General features: G+C 47.7%; 1 protein-coding gene across 2 annotated transcripts in view; it reads left to right on the top strand.

The window, feature by feature from the left end:
* The window catches only part of NPFFR2 (neuropeptide FF receptor 2), a 338,433-nt gene that overhangs the window by 288,961 nt on the left and 23,359 nt on the right, over window positions 1–26,113 (top strand). For both annotated transcript variants that reach the window (XM_068271122.1, XM_068271121.1), the window contains exon 3: window positions 1,429–1,528. In XM_068271122.1, coding sequence (XP_068127223.1) covers window positions 1,429–1,528 — 100 coding nt within the window. The remainder of the gene's footprint in view (window positions 1–1,428; window positions 1,529–26,113) is intronic.

A 26,113-nucleotide genomic window follows, 5' to 3' on the forward strand; every position in this document is an offset into this window, starting at 1 on the left:
TCTTAATGGGCCCATACACTGGTCGATTTCAGCCATCAATCGATTGATCGATTGATTGTATAGAATCGATCGATCAGAAATCGATTCTATCAAATTCCCCATTCGATCGATTTGCGGCCGATTTCAATCAATTTTGATCAATTTGATCTATCTGATAGGATGGAAAATCTTGGTCGATCTGCGACTGCCAGCAGATCGATGGCCCATAGAGTTGCATTGGATCTAATGGTCCAATAAGGCATTTAGATCGATTTGTAATAGATTTCATTCTAAAATCTATTGGAAACCTGTTCCTAGTGTGTGGCACACATCAGATAGATTCCTGTCAGATTCGACTTGACAGAAATCTATCTGGTGGTCGAATCTTCTGCAAATCTACAAGTGTATGGCCACTTTTACTTTACCTTGTGTGGAGAAATAAAAAGTTTAGTTGGCTATTTTTGGTACCTCATTTCTAACATATCATCATTGAGCTAATATCCCTAAGTGAGTGATGAGATTCTGTTGCAGAAGAACTGATATTAGTATACACAGACTTAAAATTCATTACAGTTCTAAAAAGGTTGTCAGCATAAAGTCTGTGTAGAGAAGCAAGTACCAGGCAGGGTAAAGAAAAGAGCTTCCTAAAAGTGGACTTGAGCTCAGAACTCCTCTCTGCTCTGAAAGATACACAGCAGCATAATAGCCTTTAAACAAAAAACATTTCTTTGTTACAGCTGACACAAATCCTAAAATAAATCTGCACAGTTTCTACTTCATGATTCATGGAAGCAGACATATTGTTTACAGCCTGTGCTTTCAAATGGGCTTATCTGCTTATCTGCCATAGGCGGTCATGTGACACAGGGGAGAGATCAAATTACAACTAGTGATTAGACACAAATGAGGGGGGATTACACAGGCTAAACTCTTTAAATACATACAGGGTGCATTTCTGTTTTGTTTTCCTTGTGGCCTGTGCAAGAGTTCAGGTCCACTTTAACACAATTAAGAAGAGAACATTCCTTCTTATAAAATATTTGATCAAACTTGCAAGTTAGAAATTGGCAATCACATAATGGAAAAAAGGTTGCAAAGGAACTAATGGGAGCACATGTGAAAGAAAGTTTATAATGTTATGGAAACGAGATATAGGCAGCTATTTGGATTACTTTAATTCTCTCTATTCTTTTTGTTTATACGTTAATAAAAACTTTCATGAAAACTAAAGCCATTTGTAGCACTTACTCTAGGTCTGTACAATTAAAATGGCTTTTAAAAGCTTTAATACTATGGTGTTCAATGTTGTGTACAAAATGTTATTCGCGAAAGGATGCTTAATCCTATAATGTGCTTGTATCTGTCACCTTGCCTGTTCTAGCTTTCAGTGTTAATGGATAAATTGAAGTGAAGTTTGAGCTATAAAATGTTTTTCTTAATCTTCAACAGGTTGGCCTTTTGGCAGCACAATATGTAAAATGAGTGGCATGGTTCAAGGAATTTCTGTGTCTGCCTCCGTTTTCACATTGGTGGCAATAGCGGTGGACAGGTGAGTGCTAAAGATGGCCCTAAAACATGGAAACAGTAAATTCGGGCGCCTGAGGCTAGTGGACAAATCGGGCGCCGCCATTCACTTCTATAATAAATATCGTTTAATGGGCGCCCGGTAGGAAAAAAGGGCGCCGGAGAAAACTAACGTTTTAAAAGCGGCGCCCGGAGACTTAATGTTTTATTACTGTTTCTCATGATTACACATTATTTAATGATTTATACATGTTTAAATATTATTTTTAAACGAAAACCAGTACAATATTTTTCCAAACATTATTTTTAAACGAAAAGCATTACTTTTTTTTTTTTTTTTTTTTTTTTTTTTTTTTTACATTATTTTTAAACGAAAAAAATAACAGGGGGGTCTTAGGTTTAGGCACCAACAGGGGGGTCTTAGGTTTAGGCACCAACAGGGGGTCTTAGGTTTAGGCACCAACAGGGGGGGTCTTAGGTTTAGGCACCAACAGGGGGGTCTTAGGTTTAGGCACCAACAGGGGGTCTTAGGTTTAGGCACCAAAAGGGGGGTCTTAGGTTTAGGCACCAACAGGGGGGTCTTAGGTTTAGGCACCAACAGGGGGGTCTTAGGTTTAGGCACTAACAGGGGGGTCTTAGGTTTAGGCACCAACAGGGGGGGTCTTAGGTTTAGGCACCAACAGGGGGGTCTTAGGTTTAGGCACTAACAGGGGGGTCTAGGGGTTAGGGGTAGGTACAGGGAGGGTTACTTAGGCACCAACAGGGGGGGTCTTAGGTTTAGGCATCAACAGGGGGGTCTAGGGGTTAGGGGTAGGTACAGGGAGGGTTACTTAGTAATTTTTTTTTTAAACGTTATTATACGTTTCATTATTTAAACGAAAGATTAACGTTTTTACAATTGCCGATTTAATGCACATTATTTAATGATTTATAACGTTTAAAAACATTACTTTTAAACGAAATACATTTTTAAACGTAATCCATGTTTATCGTTAAAAACCCGGCGCCCTTTTTTCCCATCGCCCCTTTTTAACGTACGCCTAAAACATATTTAAAGATTTTTTGCCTGAGGTTGGGAACTATTAAAAAAGACCAAATATAATTGTTTTAATTTGGCTTTGTTTCAGGTCTACAAGTACAAAATTCTGCTGTAGCCTAATGGCCATACTCACGAGGGACAAATGTCGCCGCAACACGCGGGGCGCGCGTGTTGCGGCGACAGGTCGCCCGTGAGTATGGGCCGCGCGCACACCGAACTGTCTCCCGGAACGGGCGCGCACCCCGAACTGTCGCCCGTCGCTGATGTCGGCAGGCGATTGAAATGTTCAATCGCCTGGCGACAGTCGCCGCCGCAACTCCGCCGCAGCTGTCGCTAGTCCGCGTGAGTACGCGGACTAGCAACAGCAACCTCCATTGAGCTACGCATAGCTTCCGGCGTGGGGAGGAGGAACGTCGGCGACAGCTTCCGTCGCGCCGCTGGTCCCTCTTCCGCATGTGTACGCGGAGGGACCTGGCGAGGAGCTGTCGCCGGCCTGTCGCCCACACGCTCACGTGTGCTGGCGACAGGCCACTTTTGCCACCCGTGAGTATGGGCCATTAAGGATCATTAGCAATAAGAAAACAAACTGTTGACTTAACCACTTCAGGACCATAAGCTTTACCCTCCTAAAGAACAGGCTATTTTTCACAAAAATGGCCACTGCAGCTTTAAGGGCTCGCTGCAGGGCCGCACAGCACACAAGTGTTCTCCCCCCTTTTCTCCCCACCAACAGAGCTCTCTGTTGGTGGGGTCTGATCGCTTCCGTAATGTTTTTTTTTTCCATAAATATTTATGTTATTTTATTAATACATTTCTGTATTTTTTTGTATTTTTACCCCACTCCCTCCCTCCCCCCGCCAGCCAATCAGGGTGATTGGCTGTCAAAGGCTTCAGCCCAGCCCCATTTGTATGGGCGTGCGATGCGTGCAGTCACTTGGGGTGCTTTATTTTGTGGCAGGAGGGGGGGGGGGGCGCCGAAGCGGGTTAACGGACATAATAATTATAACTTACCTTCTTTATACGTTCCCCTGCAGTTTCAATGTCTTTCTTCTCCCGGCGTCCGTCGCCTGGTAACAGCGCCCCCTGTGATGACGTACCACATGTCATCACAGGAAGTGCTGTTACTATTGAGATTGATGCCAGGAAAGGAAGGACATTGAAGCAGCGCGGGTTCGGCAGAAGCAGGTGAGTTATTACTATTATGTCCGCTCCCCCCGCTCCTGCACCCAATTCATGCCACCCATACCTAACTAATCTAAACTGCGGGAAGCTACCTAACACCTATATTGCGGGGCACCTACCTAACTAACCTAAACTGCGGGAACCTACCTATTTAACCTAAACTGCAGGAACCTACCTAAATTACCTAAACTGCGGGAACCTACCTATTTAACCTAAACTGCAGAAACCTACCTAACTAATCTATACTGCGGGAACCTACCTAACTAACCTATACTGGAGGAACCTACCTAACTAACCTATACTATGGGAACCTACCTAACTAACCTATACTGCGGGAACCTACCTAACACCTATATTGCGGGGCACCTACCTAACTAACCTATACTGCGGGAATCTACCTATTTAACCTAAACTGCAGGAACCTACCTAACTAACCTATACTGCGGCAACCTACCTAACTAACCTATACTGGGGGAACCTACCTAACTAACCTATACTGCGGGAACCTACCTAACTAACCTATACTACGGGAACCTACCTAACTAACCTATACTGCGGGAACCTACCTAGCCAAGCTATACTGGGGGAACCTACCTATCTAACCCATACTGGGGGAACCTACCTACCTAACCCATACTGGGGGAACCTACGTATCGAATCTATACTGCGGGAACCTACCTATATAACCTAAACTGCAATAACCTACCTATCTAACCCATATTGGGGGAACGTACCTATCGAACCTATGCTGCGGAAACCTACCTATCTAAACTATACTGGGAGCACCTACCTTTCTAACCCATACTGGGGGAACCTACCTATCTAACCTATACTGGGGGAACCTACCTATCGAACCTATACTGCGGGAACCTACCTACCGTATTTTTCGGACCATAAGACGCACTTTTTCTCCCCCAAAAGAGGGGAGAAAAAGTCCCTGCATCTCATGGTCCGAATGTAGCAATTTCCACATGTTGTAAACAAAACCGTTCCTTACTGTGCGGTCTCACATGTCACTCCTGCTTCTCGCTTTGCTGCTAATCATGCCCCTGCTGTAGCCATGTACATAACATCCTACCTTGACCCCCACTTCAGCCATGCTGCCTTGCCCGATGTGTTCGGTACATCACTGATGAGGCCAGTCACCCTGCTCCACGCTGCCGCCAATCCGCGTTACTCCTTGCCAGCAAAGTTTCCTCAGCTCTGAATTCCGATGCCGCTAATCCCCTCTTTCTGGCACCACTCATCCCCTCTTTCCGCCGCCACTCATCCCCTCTTTCCACCGCCACTCATCCCCTCTTTCTGCCGATACTTTGCCCGGTGTTCGGTGACATTCTTTGCGCGCTGAAACTCCCGAGTGACAGCTTATCTCCGCCCACCGCATGGATGCCTGTGTCCCGAGTGACAGCCTATCTCCGCCCACCGCATGGATGCCTGTGTCCCGAGTGACAGCCTATCTCCGCCCACCGCATGAATGCCTGTGTCCCGAGTGACAGCCTATCTCCGCCCACCGCATGGATGCCTGTGCCCTGAGTGACGGGTGATCTCCGCCCACTTCATCGCTGGTGATCTCCGCCCACCGCATGGATAGATCACTCTTCCGCCCACATGAGGAGGCACTGCCAGCATAAGACCGCCCACCACTCCGCCCACATCATGAGGCTCTGCGGGCAGAAAACCGCCCACCACTCTGCCCACATCTGGAGGCTCTGCGGGCAGAAAACCGCCCACCACTCCGCCCACATCAGGATGCTCTGCTGAATGGGCATAACACCGCCCACCGTCACACGGCACGAGTGTTCTTAACAGGCAGCAGCAGTTTATAAGGTACAGTAACGCTGCTGAGAAAAAAGTGGCTTCTAGAAAATTGAACCTGAAGTTTACACTGTGTGCTATTGTAAACAGCACAGAAGTTCCCTACCGTGTACTGCATATTCACTGCTACCCAAAAAACCATACTGCGTACTTGGCCCATAAAACACGCACAGACGTTCTGCTATCCAGCAATCTATGGTAACTTGTATTGTCACACAGTGTAAATCACTCCAGCTCTCCCAACTCTAAAACTGTCAGCAAAGTTCAGTGCTAGATGTTTGGCTATACCCATAAATCATGCAGAGACTCTCTCTGCATGATGGGTATCCACACATCCTACTGGTAACACTGAACTTTGCTGACAGCTTTTAGAGTTGGGAGAGAAGCTGGAGTGATTTACACTGTGTGACAATACAAGTTACCATAGATTGCTGGATAGCGGAGAGTCTCTGCATGATTTATGGGCACTATTTTTGGGACACTGCCCTTCATATGTACCGTATATACTTTGTTGTTAGAACTGCAGAAAAGACAGTGCTTTTTCCCCTACAGTACCTTAAATAACAGGCTGAGTACCGTACTTACGGCACCCCCCAATATACAGTACTGGTTTCCAGATTGTGATTACAGCACCGTAAAGTGTGGGGAAGGTGGGAGGTTAATGAGAGCATTAGGTGACATGTGGTGGGTTTCAGAGCAATTGATGGAATATTGGGGGGGAGGGGCAATGAGGCCAGCTGATGGAATATTGGGGCTATGAGAGCACCTGATGGAATATGGGGGGATATGAGAGCACCTGATGGAATATGGGGGGATATGAGAGCACCTGATGGAATATGGGGGGATATGAGAGCACCTGATTGAATATGGGGGCTATGAGGGCACCTGATGGAATATGAGAGCACCTGATGGAATATGGGGGATGTGAGAGCACCTGATGGAATATGGGGGGATATGGGAGCACCTTGTGGAATATGGAGGGATATGAGAGCACCTGATTGAATATGGGGGCTATGAGGGCACCTGATGGAATATGAGAGCACCTGATGGAATATGAGGGATGTGAGAGCACCTGATGGAATATGGGGGGATATGGGAGCACCTTGTGGAATATGGAGGGATATGGGAGCACCTGATGGAATATGGGGGATGTGAGAGCACTTGATGGAATATGGGGGGATATGGGAGCACCTTGTGGAATATGGAGGGATATGGGAGCACCTGATGGAATGTGAGAGCACCTGATGGAATATGGGGGATGTGAGAGCACCTGATTGAATTTGGGAACACCTGATGGAATATGAGAGCACCTGATGGAATATGGGGGATATGGGAGCACCTTGTGGAATATGGAGGGATATGGGAGCACCTGATGGAATATGGGGGATGTGAGAGCACCTGATGGAATATGGGGGGATATGGGAGCACCTTGTGGAATATGGAGGGATATGGGAGCACCTGATGGAATGTGAGAGCACCTGATGAAATATGGGGGATGTGAGAGCACCTGATTGAATTTGGGAACACCTGATGGAATATGAGAGCACCTGATGGAATATGGGGGATATGGGAGCACCTTGTGGAATATGGAGGGATATGGGAGCACCTGATGGAATATGGGGGATGTGAGAGCACTTGATGGAATATGGGGGGATATGGGAGAACCTTGTGGAATATGGAGGGATATGGGAGCACCTGATGGAATGTGAGAGCACCTGATGGAATATGGGGGATGTGAGAGCACCTGATTGAATTTGGGAACACCTGATGGAATATGAGAGCACCTGATGGAATATGGGGGATATGAGAGCACTTGATGGAATATGGGGGATATGAGAGCACTTGATGGAATATGGGGGGATATGGAAGCACCTGATGGAATATGGGGGGATATGGAAGCACTTGATGGAATATAGGGGCATATGAGAGCACCTGATAGAATATGGGGGGATATGAGAGCACCTGATGGAATATGGGGGGATATGAGAGCACCTGATGGAATATGGGGTGATATGGGAGCACCTGATGGAATATGGGGGCATATGAGAGCACCTGATGGAATATGGGGGGCATATGAGAGCGCCTGATGGAATATGAGGTGATATGGGAGCACCTGATGGAATATGGGGGCATATGAGAGCGCCTGATGGAATATGGGGGCATATGAGAGCGCCTGATGCAATATGGGGTGATATGAGAGCACCTGATGGGATATGGGGAATATGAGAACACTTGATGGAATATGGGGGTGGGGGAATGGAAAAAATGTATTGGTATTACTGACAGTTCTTTCTGGATTTTGTTGCAGAAACTAAGATGTCAAAGCAAAAGAGACTGTCATATAAAGTTTCATTCAAACTGGAAGTGATAAAATATGCCAAGGAGCATGGAAACAGAGCAGCGGAGAGACACTTTGGCCCACCTCCCTCTGAAAAGATGATAAGGGAATGGAGGAAACAGGAGGATCAGCTGCAAAAGCTGGACAAAACTAAGCACACCTTATGTGGGCATGCTGCAAAGTGGCCAGAATTGGAGGTGGACATGAAGGAGTGGATCACTCGTCACCGAGAAAATGGCTTATGCGTCACAACCAAAATGATAATGTATGAAGCCAAGCGCATTGCTGTGGAGAAAGGCATTCAAGATTTCACCGGCTCGCCATCATGGTGCTACCGTTTTATGAAGCGATCTGGCCTTGCTATGCGCACCAAAACCAGAATTGCTCAAAAAATGCCAAAAGAATATGAAGACAAGATTCTGTCTTTTCATAAATTTGTCATTGATGCCAGAAAGAGGAATAATTATGAAATGAGCCAGATAGGGAATATGGATGAAGTCCCACTAACTTTTGATGTCCCATCCAATAGGACTGTAGATCACAAAGGAGCAAAATCTATAACCGTGAAAACCTCAGGACATGAAAAAACACATTACACGGTTGTCTTGTCCTGCTGTGCAGATGGTACCAATGCTCATTTTCAAAAGGAAAACTTTTCCCAAAGAAGTGATTCCTCGGGGAGTTGTGGTGCATGTCCATGACAAAGGCTGGATGGATGAAAAGGGAATGAGGCTCTGGATTGAAAAGGTGTGGTCCAAACTTCCTGGTGGGCTTCTGAAAAAAACATCTTTATTGGTGCTTGACCAATTCAGAGCACATATCACTGACACTACAAAAAAGCACTTTAAAGATGTCAAGACTCATTTAGCTGTTATCCCTGGTGGACTTACAAGCCAGCTGCAACCACTCGATGTGTCTATCAACAAACCCTTTAAAGTGTTTATGAGAGAAGAGTGGAATAGATGGATGAGTGCTGGGAACCATGATCTTACACCGACAGGGAGAATGAAGAGGCCCACAATTACCCAAGTCTGTGAGTGGGTAAAAGCTTCATGGGACTTGGTAAAGGAGGAAATTGTCGTACGGTCCTTCAAGAAATGCGGCATCAGCAATGCCTTGGATGGTTCAGAGGATGACCTGTTATTTGAGAATGCCAACAGTAGTGACGAAACTACCAGCAATACTAGTGACTGTGAGGAACTGAACCTTTTTGATTCCGACACTGATGATGAGGAGTTCTTCGGATACCCATAAAAAACTTTTACCAGAGACCTTGAAGTTCAATGTTTTCTGTTTTATTACTACAGTCTCTTGTCAATGTGTTTTTACCAGGGATGCTCGGATGTGCCTCATCCACGAATTCGGAAATCCGCGTGGTTGCAAAAAAAAATCCGCATTCGGCCCCGCCGCATGCGGATTTTCGTCCGCGTCCATGCAACCACGCGGATTTTTTCCCGTGAATGGCGTAATCACGCGCGGATTCACGCCCGGAGGCGGATTTTCTTTTATCGTTAATAACAAAGCCCCCATACATGCTACAGTCCCCCAAATAGCATGGATTATCGAGGTGATAAGGGGCAACATAACTTCAACATAAATAATTCCCCCCAAAAAATTTTTTCTAGAGAAAATGGATTTTAAAGTGAAATCAACACTTTAAATGGGGCTATTAATTGGTAATAAGTGGTTTTAAAAAGGGATATACGCGTTAAGCAGTCAAAGAGGTGAAGGCGAGTTCCAATGGCACTTGGCGGCGAAGGTACCGCTGGAGGAGGATGAGTGGCTGACGGCAAAAAGGCTCCAGAGAGGTTTTTGTAATTTTTTTTGTTTGTTTTTTTTGCAGCAATTAGCAATGACATCGCAGCAGAGTTGTCAGTGGACACGGGCAGTGTGAACGCAGAGTGCAGTGGTGGTAGCGACTGAGTCAGGAGAAGGACTATGCGGGCGGTCAGTTCAGCAGCACAGAAGGACCATGGCAACATACTGGTGGTAGTAGTAGCAGCACAGCGTCATAGTGCTGGCCAAAAAATTAAATGCACCCGGCGACCCGGGCAGTGTGAACGCAGAGTGTAGTAGCGACTGAGTCAGGAGGACAAAGCGGGCGGTCAGTTCAGCAGCAGCAGCACAGTAGTAGTAACACAGCGTCATAGTGCTGGCCAAAAAATTAAATGCACCCGGCGACCCGGGCAGTGTGAACACAGAGTGTAGTAGCGACTGAGTCAGGAGGACAAAGCGGGCGGTCAGTTCAGCAGCAGCAGCACAGTAGTAGTAGCACAGCGTCATAGTGCTGGCCAAAAAATTAAATGCACCCGGCGACCCGGGCAGTGTGAACGCAGAGTGTAGTAGCGACTGAGTCAGGAGGACAAAGCGGGCGGTCAGTTCAGCAGCAGCAGCACAGTAGTAGTAGCACAGCGTCATAGTGCTGGCCAAAAAATTAAATGCACCCGGTGACCCGGGCAGTGTGAACGCAGAGTGTAGTAGCGACTGAGTCAGGAGGACAAAGCGGGCGGTCAGTTAAGCAGCAGCAGCACAGTAGAAGTAGCACAGCGTCATAGTGCTGGCCAAAAAATTAAATGCACCCGGCGACCCGGGCAGTGTGAACGCAGAGTGTAGTAGCGACTGAGTCAGGAGGACAGTTCAGCAGCTCAGAAGGAGGACCATGGCAACTTACTGGTAGTAGTACCATAACACCAAAAAATTAACCAAGGTAGGCACTAGGCAGGTAGTAAATGTCTTTATAAAGGCAGGCATAGTTAACAACAGCACATGCAGCAGCCACTTCATGTCCCCCTGTGTCCGACAATAGGGGCCAGGAACTCACCTTCCACCCAAGCCTGGTTGATTTTCAGGAAGGTGAGTTTGTCCACAGAGGCGTGGGAGAGCCGAGAGCGCTTCTCTGTGACCACGCCACCGGCCGCACTAAAGCATCTCTCTGAGAGGACACTGGAAGGAGGGCAGGATAGGAGTTCCAGGGCGTACTGGGAAAGCTCGCTCCAGATGTCCAGTCTCTTGACCCAGTACTCCAAGGGGTCCACGGGGCTGTCGGTGTCATTGAGCCCGCTGGATGACCCCATATAGTGAGACACCATGGTGGTCAGTCGTTGCTTGTGCTGGTTGGTGGTGGATGCTGTGGCGGGCACCTCTGTTCTGGGCTGCTGCACTGCATACAGGCTCTTGCTTAGGCTCTTCAGGTCTCCGGGGCGCCAGTTGCTGCTGCTGCTGCTGGTGGTTGTTGTTGTGCTGCTAGTGGCAATGGCAGGCACCTCTTGCTGGCTTGGCAGAGCAGTTACAGTGGGGGTGGAATGCTGGGGGAATGCTTCCAGTAGTCTGCGCACAAGGGCCTCCTTCAACTCCCTTGTGCGTTGCTCGGTGGTGGATGGCGTCATTAAGTCTCCCAGCTTCCCCTTCAGACGGGGATCAAGCATCAAGGTAATCCAGATGTCCTCCCTTGAACGCATATGGATCACCCGGGGGTCCCTGGGAAGGCAGCGCAACATGTGCACAGCCATGGGAAACAAGTGGGCCCTGCCAGCAAGATCTTCCTCATCCTCGCCATTGTCCCATAACGCATGCCTGTCCTCTTCCTGTGCCATGTCGTTGTCCTCCTCAAACCGCCATCCACGTACAACGCCTGCTGCACTCTGCTCCTCCTCCTCCTCCTCATTCAGGTTAGGGACCTCCAACTCTTCCACTACCTGCTGTGAGCCCTCCTCTGAGCTGGACTGTGCTGCCATCTGCTCCTGTTCTTCCAACTGCCTCAGGGCTTCATCCCCACGCTCAATTAAATTGTCCATTGCCTGCTCCAGTAGACAAACCAAGGGCACCCACTGGCACACAGAGGCCCGCTCCTCACTGACCATCTTGGTTGCCTCCAGGAAGGGACTCAGCACCAGGCATACTTGCTGCATCAGTGTCCACTGAGTGGCAGTAATCATGGGGACTTGCTGGTTGCTGGGGACACTTGGGTCTAGCATGTAGGCCCTAAGAGCCAGCCTGTGCTGACACAGCCGCTCCAACATGGCCAGAGTCGAATTCCAGCGAACTGGCATGTCGATGATCAGCCGGTGTTGTGGCCTTCCATACTGCTGCTGTAAGTTGGACAAGAGTGCAGAGGCAGTGGCTGACAGGCGGAAAAAGCGTACCACCGCCCGGGCATCCTGCAGCAGCTCGCTCATCCCCTGGTAGGTGCGCAAGAAGCGCTGCACCACAAGATTGAGCACGTGGGCCAAGCAGGGGATGTGCTGGAGGTTTCCCTGCTGCACTGCTGCCACCAGGTTGGCCCCGTTATCGGCTGCCACATACCCCACTTCCAGGCCTCTGGGGGTCAGCCACCTCCGCTCCTGCTTCCTGAGGGCGGCCAGGACGTTGGTGGCCGTAAGCCTCTACTTCCCCAGGGTCACCAATTTTAAAAGGGCTTGGCAGTGCCGAGGCTTGGCGCTGCTGCTGCCGAGGCGGGCTTGCTTTCCGGGTGCTGAGGGAGTGTCGTGGCAGGACCCTTCTGCATCCCCCCTGATCCCGCTTGGTGGCACCACTAGCTGGGCTGATGCGCTCTTGTCCTCCCTCCCTTCCATCAGTGTCACCCAGTGGGCCGTAAAGGACAGGTAGCGACCTGTCCCAAATCTGCTACTCCACGAGTCCATGGTCACGTGGACCCGCTTGCCCACAGAGTAGTCCAGGGAACGGGCCACGTTTTCCACCGCAAACTTGTGGAGTGCTGGGATCGCGCTCCTGCTGAAATAGTGGCGACTGGGGACTTGCCACTCGGGGATGCCAAATTGGAGCAGCGTCCGCATGGCGCTCCCCTCCTGCACCAGGGAGTAGGGAAGCAGCTGTGATGCCATGGCCCGGGCCAGCAAGCCATTTAGTTTGCGGATCCGCCTGTGGCTTGGAGGCAGAGGCTTGGTCAGACCCTGAAAGGTGTCGCTCAGCAGGGTCTGACGACGCTGGGATGCAGGGGAGGCAGAGGAGAGAGACGAACACTGGCTGCCAGCCTCAATGTCTGTGTCCTGAGCAGCCGAGGTGGAAGAGCGCTTGCGTGCTACTACTGCTGCTGCTGTGGGGGATTCACGACCCTGAGGGAGGGAGGATGCTGCTGCGCTGGTGGGCCTTCTGCTCTCAGGAACCCCTGCCAGCAGTGCCTGCTTCCTCTTAAAGTCCGCATACTCGCGGCAGTGGCGGCTTCTCAGGTGGCCCTGGAGGGATGAGGTACCCATCTTGCTCAGACTTTTCCCACGGCTCAATCTTTTGCTGCATAACCTGCACACCGCATACCTTTTGTCATCAGTACATTCCTCAAAGCAATCCCACACTGGTGACTTTAATTTACTGCGGCCCCCACTAGCAGAGGGTGCAGCGGAGCAATGTGTGGTAGTAGTTGCCGGGGGTTGCATGGTGGTGGTGCCGGCTGAAGCAGTGTCCTGTCTACTTCCTCCACGCCCACTGCTGCCGATGCCCCTGCCTGACATATGGCGATATCCTTGCCTAGGCCGAGGTGACTCGTCATCCTGCTCTGACCATTCTTCCACGGACTCAGCAGGCTGCACATAGTTAGGGTCCACAACGTCGTCATCATCAGCAGCATCATCATAATCCAGCTCTTCCTCTGACTCCCCCGCCTCCTCTTCTGTCCCTACATCCCCAGACACAGACCCCTCTTCTTCATCACCAGAACTCAACAACGCTTGTGATTGTGGCCCGATCTCAATCTCTGCCACATCAGTCCCCAGTAAGTCCTGTGCTTCTTGCATCAGCAGGTTCCCAGATGCCAGACTGAGGGACAGAACGCTGTCATCCTGGGAGGGCTGCTGACCAGTGGGTGCTGGGGTGGATGTCACAACAAGCGTGGGATGTTGGCTGCTGCTGCTACTGCTTGGAGTGGTGCTCACAGTAGAGGTCTGGGAGGAAGTCATGATGTCCATGAGTACGTCAGGTTCCATTTGCTCAACCACCACACGGGGACCAGAAACTTTAAAATATTTGGACAATGGCGTCCGCTGACTCGGCCCAGGCTTTGCTGCCCCCTTTTCTGCTGCATCACGACCACGTACAGCTGGGCGTCCTCTACCTGGACGTGGAGCAGTCCCAGAAGTGGCTGAGGCAATTGAACTCCCTTTCCTCTCACCCCGCGAAACCCTGCCAGACATGTTGCTAGTAATGAATCACTGGATGCAGTGGGCACAGTACAAGGTCACTGAAGGATGCTGTGGGCACAGCACAAGGTCACTGAAGGATGCAGTGGCCACAGTACAAGGTCACTGAAGGATGCAGTGGGCACAGCAGTGGGCACTGGATATACAACTAGGTCACTGAAGGATGCAGTGGCCACAGTACAAGGTCACTGAAGGATGCAGTGGGCACAGCAGTGGGCACTGGATATACAACTAGGTCACTGAAGGATGCAGTGGGCACAGTACAAGGTCACTGAAGGATGCAGTGGGCACAGTACAAGGTCACTGAAGGATGCAGTGGGCACAGCAGTGGGCACTGGATATACAACTAGGTCACTGAAGGATGCAGTGGCCACAGTACAAGGTCACTGAAGGATGCAGTGGGCACAGCAGTGGGCACTGGATATACAACTAGGTCACTGAAGGATGCAGTGGCCACAGTACAAGGTCACTGAAGGATGCAGTGGGCACAGTACAAGGTCACTGAAGGATGCAGTGGCCACAGTACAAGGTCACTGAAGGATGCAGTGGGCACAGCAGTGGGCACTGGATATACAACTAGGTCACTGAAGGATGCAGTGGCCACAGTACAAGGTCACTGAAGGATGCAGTGGGCACAGCAGTGGGCACTGGATATACAACTAGGTCACTGAAGGATGCAGTGGCCACAGTACAAGGTCACTGAAGGATGCAGTGGGCACAGCAGTGGGCACTGGATATACAACTAGGTCACTGAAGGATGCAGTGGGCACACAAGGATGTCACACTGTGTAATGAGATGCTCATATGCCAGCGAGCGAGCGAGCAGTGGGCACTGGGCACGGCACAAGGTCACTGACAGAATGAATGAACAGCGCTGGCAGAGAGTGGCGGCGCCGGCGGTGTGACTGGCTGCCTGCAAATAGTACAAGTGTATAACTGTCACTGGAATATACAAGTGAACACTGCAGCTGCACTAACCTGCCTGCCTGCACTCTACACACAGATAATCCCCACTCCCACTACACTGCAGCACTGAACCTGCCTGCACAGCACTACACACAGTTAAATAATCACTAGACTCCCACACTCCCACTACACTACACTGACTACAACTAACTACAGCAATCACTCACTGACTAGCTAACTGTGTACAGTATAAGAGCAGTGTTAGCAAAAAAAAACGCTTTGTTTTTAACACAATAAATGCACTTGCTCAAACAACAATGGCCTGGAGATAATCCTCTCAGCACCACAGTCTAGTAGCAAGGACAGAGCTTTTCCATCATGGCCGCCGCTTTATATTCAGGAGGGGAGGGCATAGCTCCCCTCCTGTGATTGGTTGCTAGGGCCTGGCTGGGGCACTCTGATTGGCCTGCAATGTGTCACTTCCGCATAGTTTGACGCATTTCCGCAAACCACGACTTCAGCCCCGGGTTTCACGAGCGTGAATGCGGATTTCTGTCCGCATTCACGCGAAGCCGAAGTAGATTTTCGTGGTTGAAAATCTATTCACGGATTTTCGTGTCCGAGGCGGAATGCGTCAAAATGGTCGTGAATCCACGCGTAAGCGTGATCACGACCTGGCGGTGAGCACCACTGGTTTTTACTGATGTTATTTGTTATAATAATGGTTCTATGCTGCTAATAGTTCTATGCTGCTGTTCACTTTGTTTACATGTGTCCAGGACTGTTATTGTGGTTTTTAATACTGCATAAAATATTTTAGGACACAATTTGGCTCAGAATCTTTTTTTTTCTTGATTTCCCTACTCAAAAACTAGGTGTGTCTTATGGTCCGGTGCGTCTTATGGTCCGAAAAATACGGTATATAACCTGAACTGCAGAAACCTACCTATCTAACCCATACTGGGGGAACCTACCTATCTAGCCTATACTGGGGGAACCTACCTATCTAACCCATACTGGGGGAACGTACCTATCGAACCTATGCTGCGGGAACCTACCTATTTAAACTATACTGGGGGCACCTACCTTTCTAACCCATACTGGGGGAACCTACCTATCTAACCTATACTGGGGGAACCTACCTATCGAACCTATACTGCGGGAACCTACCTATATAATCTGAACTGCAGGAACCTACCTATCTAACCCATACTGGGGGAACGTACCTATCTAGCCTATACTGGGGGAACCTACCTATCTAACCCATACTGGGGGAACCTACCTATCAAACCTATACTGCGGGAACCTACCTATCTAACCTATACTGCGGGCACCTACCTATCTAAACTAACGGCAACGATACAGGCTACCCTATACTGGAGGCACCTATGTAGATAACCTATAAAGCAGGCACCTACTGTACCTATCTAACCTACAATAGGGGCAACTACCTATCTAATCCATATTGGGGGCAACTATACAGGCTACCCTATACTGGAGGCACCTATGTAGCCAACCTGTACTGCGGGCACCTATGCCTGGCTCCATGGGGGGGGGGGGGGGCGATTTTCACACCCTCACCCTGGGTGAAATTTAGCCTAGACTCTGCCCTGCTTTAGCCTATGACATAGGCTTCAGCCAATGACAGCGGATCACTTCTGCAGCAACAGAGGGGACAGCTATGTCACACGGCTGTCCCCAGTAAAGCGCTGCCTTAGATCGCAGCACTGTATATGCTAATTAGATGGCGGTTTCACCGTCTAACAGTCTCCAAGCAGTGATCGTCCGCCTACCAAGCAGGAGATGCTCACGCTCTCCTGCAAAACGAAGCCCCAGGACTTTACGCTGATCGGCGTTAGGCGGTCCTGGGGCTGCCGCTGTGGCCACGCCCATTGGCATGAAACGGTCTGCAAGCAGTTAAAATGTGCATAGGTATAGTGGTCTGATTGACTCCATAGCTATACTTAATGTACATAAATCAATTACCCAGGAGCTACAAACTGCACTACTTGTCCCATTTGATAAATGGGCTGTACTGGCACAGAGAACAGGAGAGCTTGAGCCTTCAGCCAGATCACAATGGCTATCAACAGGAGTCCCAGGTTGTGTGCATAAAATGTTTACTTGCATGCTGACTGGTATAGGTAGAGTAGGGACCCTTACCATTAAGGGGGAGACCTCATCGTTGGTGTAAGAGTCTAGTACACAATGCTATTGCATGTAACCCATTTTGGAAGTTAACATCCCCTTTCTTCAATTGCATAAATTTGCAACCTAGTTGTTTTTAATGCTGCTAGTGTTCCAGCTTGATGTGAATATCATAAGTGTAGAGGGTTAATGATTGTTTATGTAAATTTGACCACTCCCCTCAGCACCTCCTATTCCATTTGAAATCTTGGTCCCTTAGGAGGATGAGCCTAGCCCCTGGTTTCTCTCAATAGGTGGGCCGATCTCTTCAGAAAAAAATTAGACTACAGTCTTGTCCGTCAAATGGAGGGTAACACAGATGCAAATAGGGGATAAGAGGCACCCAGTAGCAGGTAAAATGGTAAACAATGTTAAATAAGATAAGAACCTCAATGCCAACTCACTACTAGACCCTCTGCAATCTGGATTTCGGCCTGCCCACTCAACCGAAATGGCTCTCACCAAAGTGGTCAATGACCTTGCCTTAGCTAAAGCTGAAGGTAAATACACCATTCTCCTCCTCCTTGACCTTTCAGCAGCTTTTGATACAGTAGATCATCCCCTACTCCTCCAGTCCCTCCAATCCATGGGCATTCACGATCTCGCCCTGACCTGGCTTTCATCCTACCTCTCCAACCGCTCCTTCACGACCTCCTTCAATGAGTCCTCGTCCACCCCAACCACCTCTCAGTGGGAGTCCCCCAAGGCTCGGTCCTTGGCCCCCTACTGTTCTCCCTATACACATCCTCCATTGGCAAGGTTATCTCCTCCATGGGTTTTAACTATCATCTGTATGCAGATGACACCCAAATCTATCTCCACACCCCTGACATATCCACCACTACCATGGACAAGGTCTCCTCCTGCCTATCTGCCATCTCCTCCTGGATGTCCGCTAAGTTCCTAAAACTAAATCTAGACAAAACGGAATTTATGATCTTCCCACCCCGGTCATCCCTGGACCTCCCAGATGTGCAGGTCACTGTTAACCACACTACTATTCACCCTACCTCTCAAGCCCGCTGTCTGGGTGTCACCCTGGACTCCGCACTCTCCTTCACTCCCCACATCCAAAACCTCACAAAGTCCTGCAACTTCCACCTTCGTAACATCTGTAAGATTCGCCCTTTCCTGACCCCTGCCACCACCAAACTCCTCATCCATGCCCTCATAATTTCCCGCCTCGACTACTGCAATGCCCTTCTGTCTGGACTCCCTAAGACCCTAATAGCCCCACTGCAGTCCATCATGAATGCGGCTGCCAGAATTATCCACTCCTCCCATCGCTCCACCAGGGCGGCTCCCCTCCGTGAATCCCTCCACTGGCTTCCTATCCAGTCCAGAATCAGATTCAAGATATTGTGTCTGACCTACAAATCCATCCACAAAACCTGTCCAACCTACATTTCTGATCTTACTCAGAGATACACACCAAGCCGCTCACTCCGCTCCTCCAATGAACTTCGCCTGACCGTCCCCCGCATCACCCAGTCCCATGCACGCCTCCAAGATTTCTCAAGAGCCGCTCCGACACTATGGAACTCCCTACCTCCACCCATTAGGGCAGCCCCCTCCTTCAACACCTTCAAGAAGGCCCTCAAAACTCACCTTTTCACTCTTGCCTACCACCCCTCACAATTGCTCTAAACCCACAGCCGAACTCTGGTCCCCTACCTCTCGTGTCCCTACCTCTCCCTCTAGATTGTAAGCCTTTGGGCAGGGTCCTCACTCCTTTTGTGTCCTACCTGATCATGCACCTCTATTACTGTGCACCCATGCTATGCATTTGAGTGAACCTAACTTGCCTAACTCCATGCTCCCATCCAGTGACTGACTAAGCATTACCTTGTACTCATACTGTGCTGTGTGATCTGGTTTTCTTGTATTCCTGTATTGTCATATTGCTGTTTGTCACCCCTAAATATTGTCTGTAACCTAAATTAATGTCCAGCGCTGCGTAATATGTTGGCGCTTTATAAATACAACAAATAAATAAATAAATAATAAGAATCAGCTTACCTAGAGATGGATTTCCACACCTGTACACAGATAACATGCCAAATATGCATCCCGATGGAGCACAGATGCATTCTGAGCTCCATTAGGCTGTATTTTTGGCACGCTGTCGGCCTTGGAAGATGGGCTTGTTGCCCAGGAGATGCGTTGCCTCATTTGTGCAGTAGATATTCTTTTGTCTTTTATACAGGTGTGGCAGTGCTGGGCCGAAGTTACGCATTAGCGTAATTACGCATCGTAATTCACTACAAATGCACCGTAAGCGTTACGTGTAAGGTTACGGTATTACGCGTAATTAATTACGCGTAGACCGTAGGGTTACGTTTTACGCGTAACAAATTACGCGTAAGACAGTAAACTCCCATTGAAATTACACAGTCTGCCGTAATCGCGTAATATTACGCTCCCGTATAATATAAAAAAGCCGCCGAATTTAAGGGTTAATATATTAAGGAGATCAGAAGGAATAAGAGGAAAAAATTTTTTTTCAAAAAGACCTTATAGTTTTTGAGAAAATCGATGTTAAAGTTTCAAAGGAAAAATATATACATTTAAAAACCCGCCGACTTTAACGGTTAATAGCAAAGCCTGCTTAAAATTTAGGAACACCAAATTCACAGGGTATATTAAGGGGATCAGTGGGAATAAGAGGAAAAAAATTTTTTTCAAAAAGACCTTATAGTTTTTGAGAAAATCCATTTTTAAGTTTCAAGGGCGAAAATGTCTTTTAAATGCAGAAAATGTCAGGTTTTTTTTGCACAGGTAACAATAGTGTTTTATTTTCATAGATTCCCCCAAGTGGGAAGAGTTTTACTTACTTCGTTCTGAGTGTGGGAAATATAAAAAAAAAACGACGTGGGGTCCCCCCTCCCAGACCTCTTTAACCCCTTCTCCCCCATGCAGACTGGGATAGCCAGAATGCGGAGCTCCGCACCCTGACTATACCAGCCCGCATGGTCCATGGATTGGGGGGTCTCGGAAGGGGAGGGGCAGCCAAGCGTTCCCCTCCCCCTCCGAGCTCTTGTCCAATCCAAGGACAAGGGGCTCTTCTCCACCTCCGATGGGCGGTGGAGGTGGAGGCCGCGATTTCCTGGGGAGGGGTTCATGGTGGCATCTGGGAGTCCCCTTTAAAAAGGGGTCCCCCAGATGCCCACCCCCCTCCCAGGAGAAATGAGTATAGAGGTACTTGTAGTACCCCTTACCCATTTCCTTTAAGAGTTAAAAGTAAATAAACACACAAACACATAGAAAAAGTATTTTAATTGAACAAAAAACATAACCACGAAAAAAGTCCTTTAATATTCTTAATTAACCATTAATACCAAAGTTGTTACATTGTAATAACTTTGTTACATTGTAACTGATTAGTATATTTCCGAGGATATTGCGTGGGAACTGGCTTTTAAAGGGACAGGTAAGTATTAATGGTTAATTAAGAATATTAAAGGACTTTTTTCGTGGTTATGTTTTTTGTTCAATTAAAATACTTTTTCTATGTGTTTGTGTGTTTATTTACTTTTAACTCTTAAAGGAAATGGGTAAGGGGTACTACAAGTACCTCTATACTCATTTCTCCTGGGAGGGGGGTGGGCATCTGGGGGACCCCTTTTTAAAGGGGACTCCCAGATGCCACAATGAACCCCTCCCCAGGAAATCGCGGCCTCCACCTCCACCGCCCATCGGAGGTGGAGAAGAGCCCCTTGTCCTTGGATTGGACAAGGGCTCAGAGGGGGAGGGGAAAGCTTGGCTGCCCCTCCCCTTCCGAGACCCCCCAATCCATGGACCATGCGGGCTGGTATAGTCAGGGTGCGGAGCCCCACGCGGCCGGTGCTCCGCATTCTGGCTATCCCAGTCTGCATGGGGGACAAGGGGTTAAAGAGGTCTGGGAGGGGGGACCCCACGTCGTTTTTTTTTTATATTTCCCACACTCAGAACGAAGTAAGTAAAACTCTTCCCACTTGGGGGAATCTATGAAAATAAAACACTATTGTTACCTGTGCAAAAAAAAACTGACATTTTCCGCATTTAAAAGACATTTTCGCCCTTGAAACTTAAAAATCGATTTTATCAAAAACTATAAGGTCTTTTTGAAAAAAAAAATTTTCCTCTTATTCCCACTGATCCCCTTAATATACCCTGTGAATTTGGTGTTCCTAAATTTTAAGCAGGCTTTGCTATTAACCGTTAAAGTCGGCGGGTTTTTAAATGTATATATTTTTCCTTTGAAACTTTAACATCGATTTTCTCAAAAACTATAAGGTGTTTTTGAAAAAAAAAAATTTCCTCTTATTCCTTCTGATCTCCTTAATATATTCTCCAAATTTGAGGCTCTTAGCACTTAAGGGGGCTTTGCTATTAACCCTTAAAGTCGGCGGCTACCTAACATTGATCCATGCGTCAACTTTTCCGCTTGGCAGCATGACCTTACGCATTAATTGCTAGTAGAATTTTACGCGTAAACCTATAACGTAATAACCTGAATTATGGTATACTTACGCGTAATTGCGTAAGTGCTATGCGTAATTATAGACATGTACCGAAATTGACTGTCTATGCCGTAAGCGTAATTTCGTAATGCGTAATAGCGTAAAATTACGCGTAATGATCCGTAAGCGTAGCTTTCTCCATTACGACCAGCACTGAGGTGTGGACATCCATCTCTAGGTATGCACGTGTGTCAGAGTCGGCAGGCTCGTTTCCAAGCCCGTGCGGACATTGTGACTGTCCTGAGCGCCAGGCGGAGCTGCAGGTGGGGGTGGGGGGGTGCAGTGGTGGGGGAGAGCAGGCGGGCATAGCACTACAAATCACCTTCCTTGATCCTCGCTTCCTCAATCTCCTTCCTCCCAGGCATCTGTTGCATTGATAACAGTGCCCTCTGTGATGACGTAACTGCATGGCATCACAGGGAGCGCTGTTATCAATATCATGATGGACACCTGGGAGGAAGGAGATTAAGGAAACATGGATCTAGGAAAGTGAGTTGTAGTGCTATGCCCGCTCTCCCCCACCGATGCCCCCCCCCCCCATTTACTTATACTGGGAGCACCTATGCCTGGCTTTAATAGGAGCACCTATGCCTGGCTATAATGGGAGCACTTATGCCTGGCTATACTGGGAGCACCTATGCCTGGCTATACTGGGAGCACCCATGCCTGGCTACACTGGGAGCACCCATGCTTGGCTATACTTGGAGCACCAATTCCTGGCTATACTGGCAGCACCTATGCCTGGCTATACTGGCAGCACCTATGCCTGGCTATACTGGGAGTACCTATGCCTAGCTACCTATACTGGGGGATCTACACCTGGCCAGCCTATACTGCAGGTACCAATACCTGGCTCCAAGGGGGAGGGGGGGTGAGCGATTTTTACACCCTCCCCTTGGGTGAAATTTAGTCTAGAAACTGCACTGAGAGTCGATGTCTGGGAAGCTTATCCTGAACATGAGAGCAGATATGAGGAAGCCTTGAAATATTATAGTATTGTATCCAGTGACTACTGGTAAAGTGAGAGGAGATAATAGAAAAGACTTGGGCTCCATATGTTTTGCTGGAGAAAGTCCAAGCCTTCTCAAGAGCTGGACAAAAAGCATGTAATTTGGACTTGCATCTGTCTAGCATGGATGAGGTGGAGTGTGGGCACCTTGGGCAGGGGGGGTAGGGCAGTTCCACATCTGCACACCATTTTAGCATTTTGCAACACACGGGGATAGGCAGGTGCCCTGTAGGAATGAAATGAATCTATGCAATGATCAAATAGCTCAGAGCCAATAAGTTAATAGCGCTCTGCCCAAACCATAGTCACAATGATGTAACAAAAAGATGATTACGGAATTATAACCTACAGGCTTATAAAACTGATTGTGTGTGTGTTTAATTTGGGTAGTAGTTGTGGGTGGTTTTCCTGGTGGTGAGGGCACTGAGGCAGGGCTACCCACTCCCTCTGCCTCCTGTGGTATAGCATGCAGCCCCTGTGATGTAGTATGCAGGTGGTAGTCCCAGGCAGTGGCACCGCTTGGGACCCTGCTTGTAATGTTTGAAGCTTAGAACATCCCACAGGTAAAGGAACTCCCAGGTCACATAGCAGTGGTAGTTGGGGGCATGGAGATTGGCTGCAAGCGCCAGTCCTGCTGTCACATTATTATGTGAAATGAAAGCCTTCTTTTATTATAGACGAGATAGTGTTCAGCCCATGATAGTTCTAGTACTGAAGGTCCAGGCTCACTTGCTGCTTAACCACTTTATGACGACCTGACTTATAAAAACGTCCCGCTAGAGCCTCTTAATGGCTTCAGGATGTTTTTATAAGTCAGGCAGTGTTACTGCTGCTGTGCGCATGCACGTGCGCGCGTGTATACACCTTTATATCCAAATGCTATATTGTCACCATACTTTGTACTAGGGACTTAATTAAAATCTTGTGGTAACCAGGACAAATAAGCAGATAAAATGTGTGGGTTCTATGCACAGTAGCAGTGTTAATATTAAAACTATAGGGAATGAAATTGGAGAAATAGTGCATTTTTTCATTTTTCCTTGTTTTTTTAAAAGTAATTACTGAAAACAAATATCAACCCCAAAAAGCCCAATTGGTGGTGAAAAAAAACAAGATATAGATCATTTCATTGTGATTAGTAGTGATGAAGCTATTGGCAAATGAAAGGGATGAGCACTGAAAAATCACTCTTGTCCGTTAGGGAAAAAACGTCTTTGGGGTGAAGTGGTGAAATTTGCCGACTGGCTTTAGCCTAAAAAAACAACAACATTTAAATAGCCAGTTCCTTTTTGAGAGTGAGCATTTGCCTCCTTGTTTTTAACTTGGGTAGTAGCATGCGGGTGGTGGTCCAAGATGTTATTTACTCAAATAGTACCTCCTTTTCACCAAGTTGCTAATTTTGTATTGTGCCTAAATGGGTCTTAGGGAATGTGCTGTGTACAGTAATGATGCTGGAGAAGACTGCAGAGCCAGTTCTGCTCCATCAGAGATGGACAGAGTGGGTGTAATAAGCTGAGGCTGGGAGCACACTCGTCTGTCAGTTTTCTGTATGTGTTTTCTGCACACCATGTGTGTCTATATGTGTGAAAGCATGAACGTGTTATCACAGAAACTAATGTAATTAATAGAGAAAATGCATGCAGTGCTTCACTGCTGTCTGTTTTCATCTGCATAGGTAAAACACATTCAAGTGTGCACTAGGCAATTGAATAACACTGGTTCTCAGTTTAGCTGTGCAGAAAGCATCCCTGTCTAGGCCTTTTGTATAATGCTTAGGTAAAATCTGTGACATTTGTATTCTTTAATATTTTTAAATGAAAGAAGTAGTTTCACACAACACACACACACACACGCACACACACACGCGCACACACACGCGCACACACACGCGCACACACACGCGCACACACACGCGCACACACACGCGCACACACGTGCACACACGCGCGCACACACACGCGCGCACACACACCCGCACACACACGTGCACACACACACACAATCAATAACTTTAACACAATACATTTTCTATGCTTTGTAAGATTCTCATAGTAGTTAATATGCAGAAGCTAATATACTCACTCATTTCTTTATTAAAAAGCATGGAACGGTATTACAGAATGTTAGCATTGATACCGAGGTGGCCATCCCATGCATTTTACCTTTTTGTTGTAAGTTTGTTATGGTATACAAATTATGCTCTGCCTTGTTTAAACACATCTTGCACATTTAGTTATATACAGTGGGATGCGAACGTTTGGACAACCTTGTTAATTGTCATGATTTTCGTGTATAAATCATTGGTTGTCATAAAAAAAAATGGGCAAAGCACTTTATTATAAAATGAAGTTGGCTTGTCCAAATGTGCTTTAGCATACCTCATGCTGCTCTGTTTGTGCTGTGGGGGGAGAAAAGGCTTCCTCTGCATCACTCTCGCATACAGCATCTCCTTGTGTAAAGTGCGCCGACTGGTTGAACGATGCACAGTGACTCCATCTGCAGCAAGATGATGAGGTCTATGGTGCTGGCCTGTGGGTTGACTGACTGTTCTCACCATTTGTCACTTCTGTCTATCCGAGATTTTACTTGGTCTGCCACTTCGAGCCTTAACTTGAACTGAGCCTGTGGTCTTCCATTTCCTCAATATGTTCCTAATTGTGGAAAACAGTACAGACAGCTGAAATCTCTGAGACAGTTTTCTGTCTCATTCCCCTAAACCATGGTGATGAACAATCTTTGTCTTCAGGTTATTTGAGGATTGTTTTGAGACCATGTTGCTATGTGGGATGTGAAAGTTTGGGCACCCTTGTTAATCATCAAGATTTTCCTGTATAAATCGTTGGTTGTTATGATAAAAAATGTCAGTTAAATATATCATATAGGAGACACAGACAGTGATATTTGAGAAGTGAAATGAAGTTTATTGGATTAACAGAAAGTCTGCAACAATTGTTTAAATACAGTTAGGCAGGTGCATGAATTTGGGCACCACAAAAAAGAAATGAAATCAATATTTAGTAGATCCTCCTTTTGCGGAAATTACAGCCTCTAAATGCTTCTTGTTGGTTCCAATGAGAGTCTGGATACTGGTTGAGGGTATTTTGGACCATTCCTCTTTACAAAACATCTCTAGTTCATTCAGGTTTGATGGCTTCTGAGCATTGACAGCTCTCTTTAACTCACACCACAGATTTTCAATTGTATTCAGGTCTGGGGACTGAGATGGCCATTCTAGAACGTTGTACTTGTTCCTCAGCATGAATGCCTAAGTGTATTTTGAGCAGTGTTTAGGGTTGTTGTCTTGCTAAAAGATTCAACCCCGGGACAGCTTCAGCTTTGTCACTGGTTCCTGGACATTGGTCTCCAGAATCTGCTGATATTGAGTGGAATCCATGCGTCCCTCAACTTTGACAAGATTCTCAGTCCCTGCACTGGCCACACAGCCCCACAGTGTGATGGAACCATCACCCTATTTTACTGTAG

Source organism: Hyperolius riggenbachi, chromosome 1 (genome assembly GCF_040937935.1).
Source record: "Hyperolius riggenbachi isolate aHypRig1 chromosome 1, aHypRig1.pri, whole genome shotgun sequence".
Taxonomy (NCBI): Eukaryota; Metazoa; Chordata; class Amphibia; order Anura; family Hyperoliidae; genus Hyperolius; species Hyperolius riggenbachi.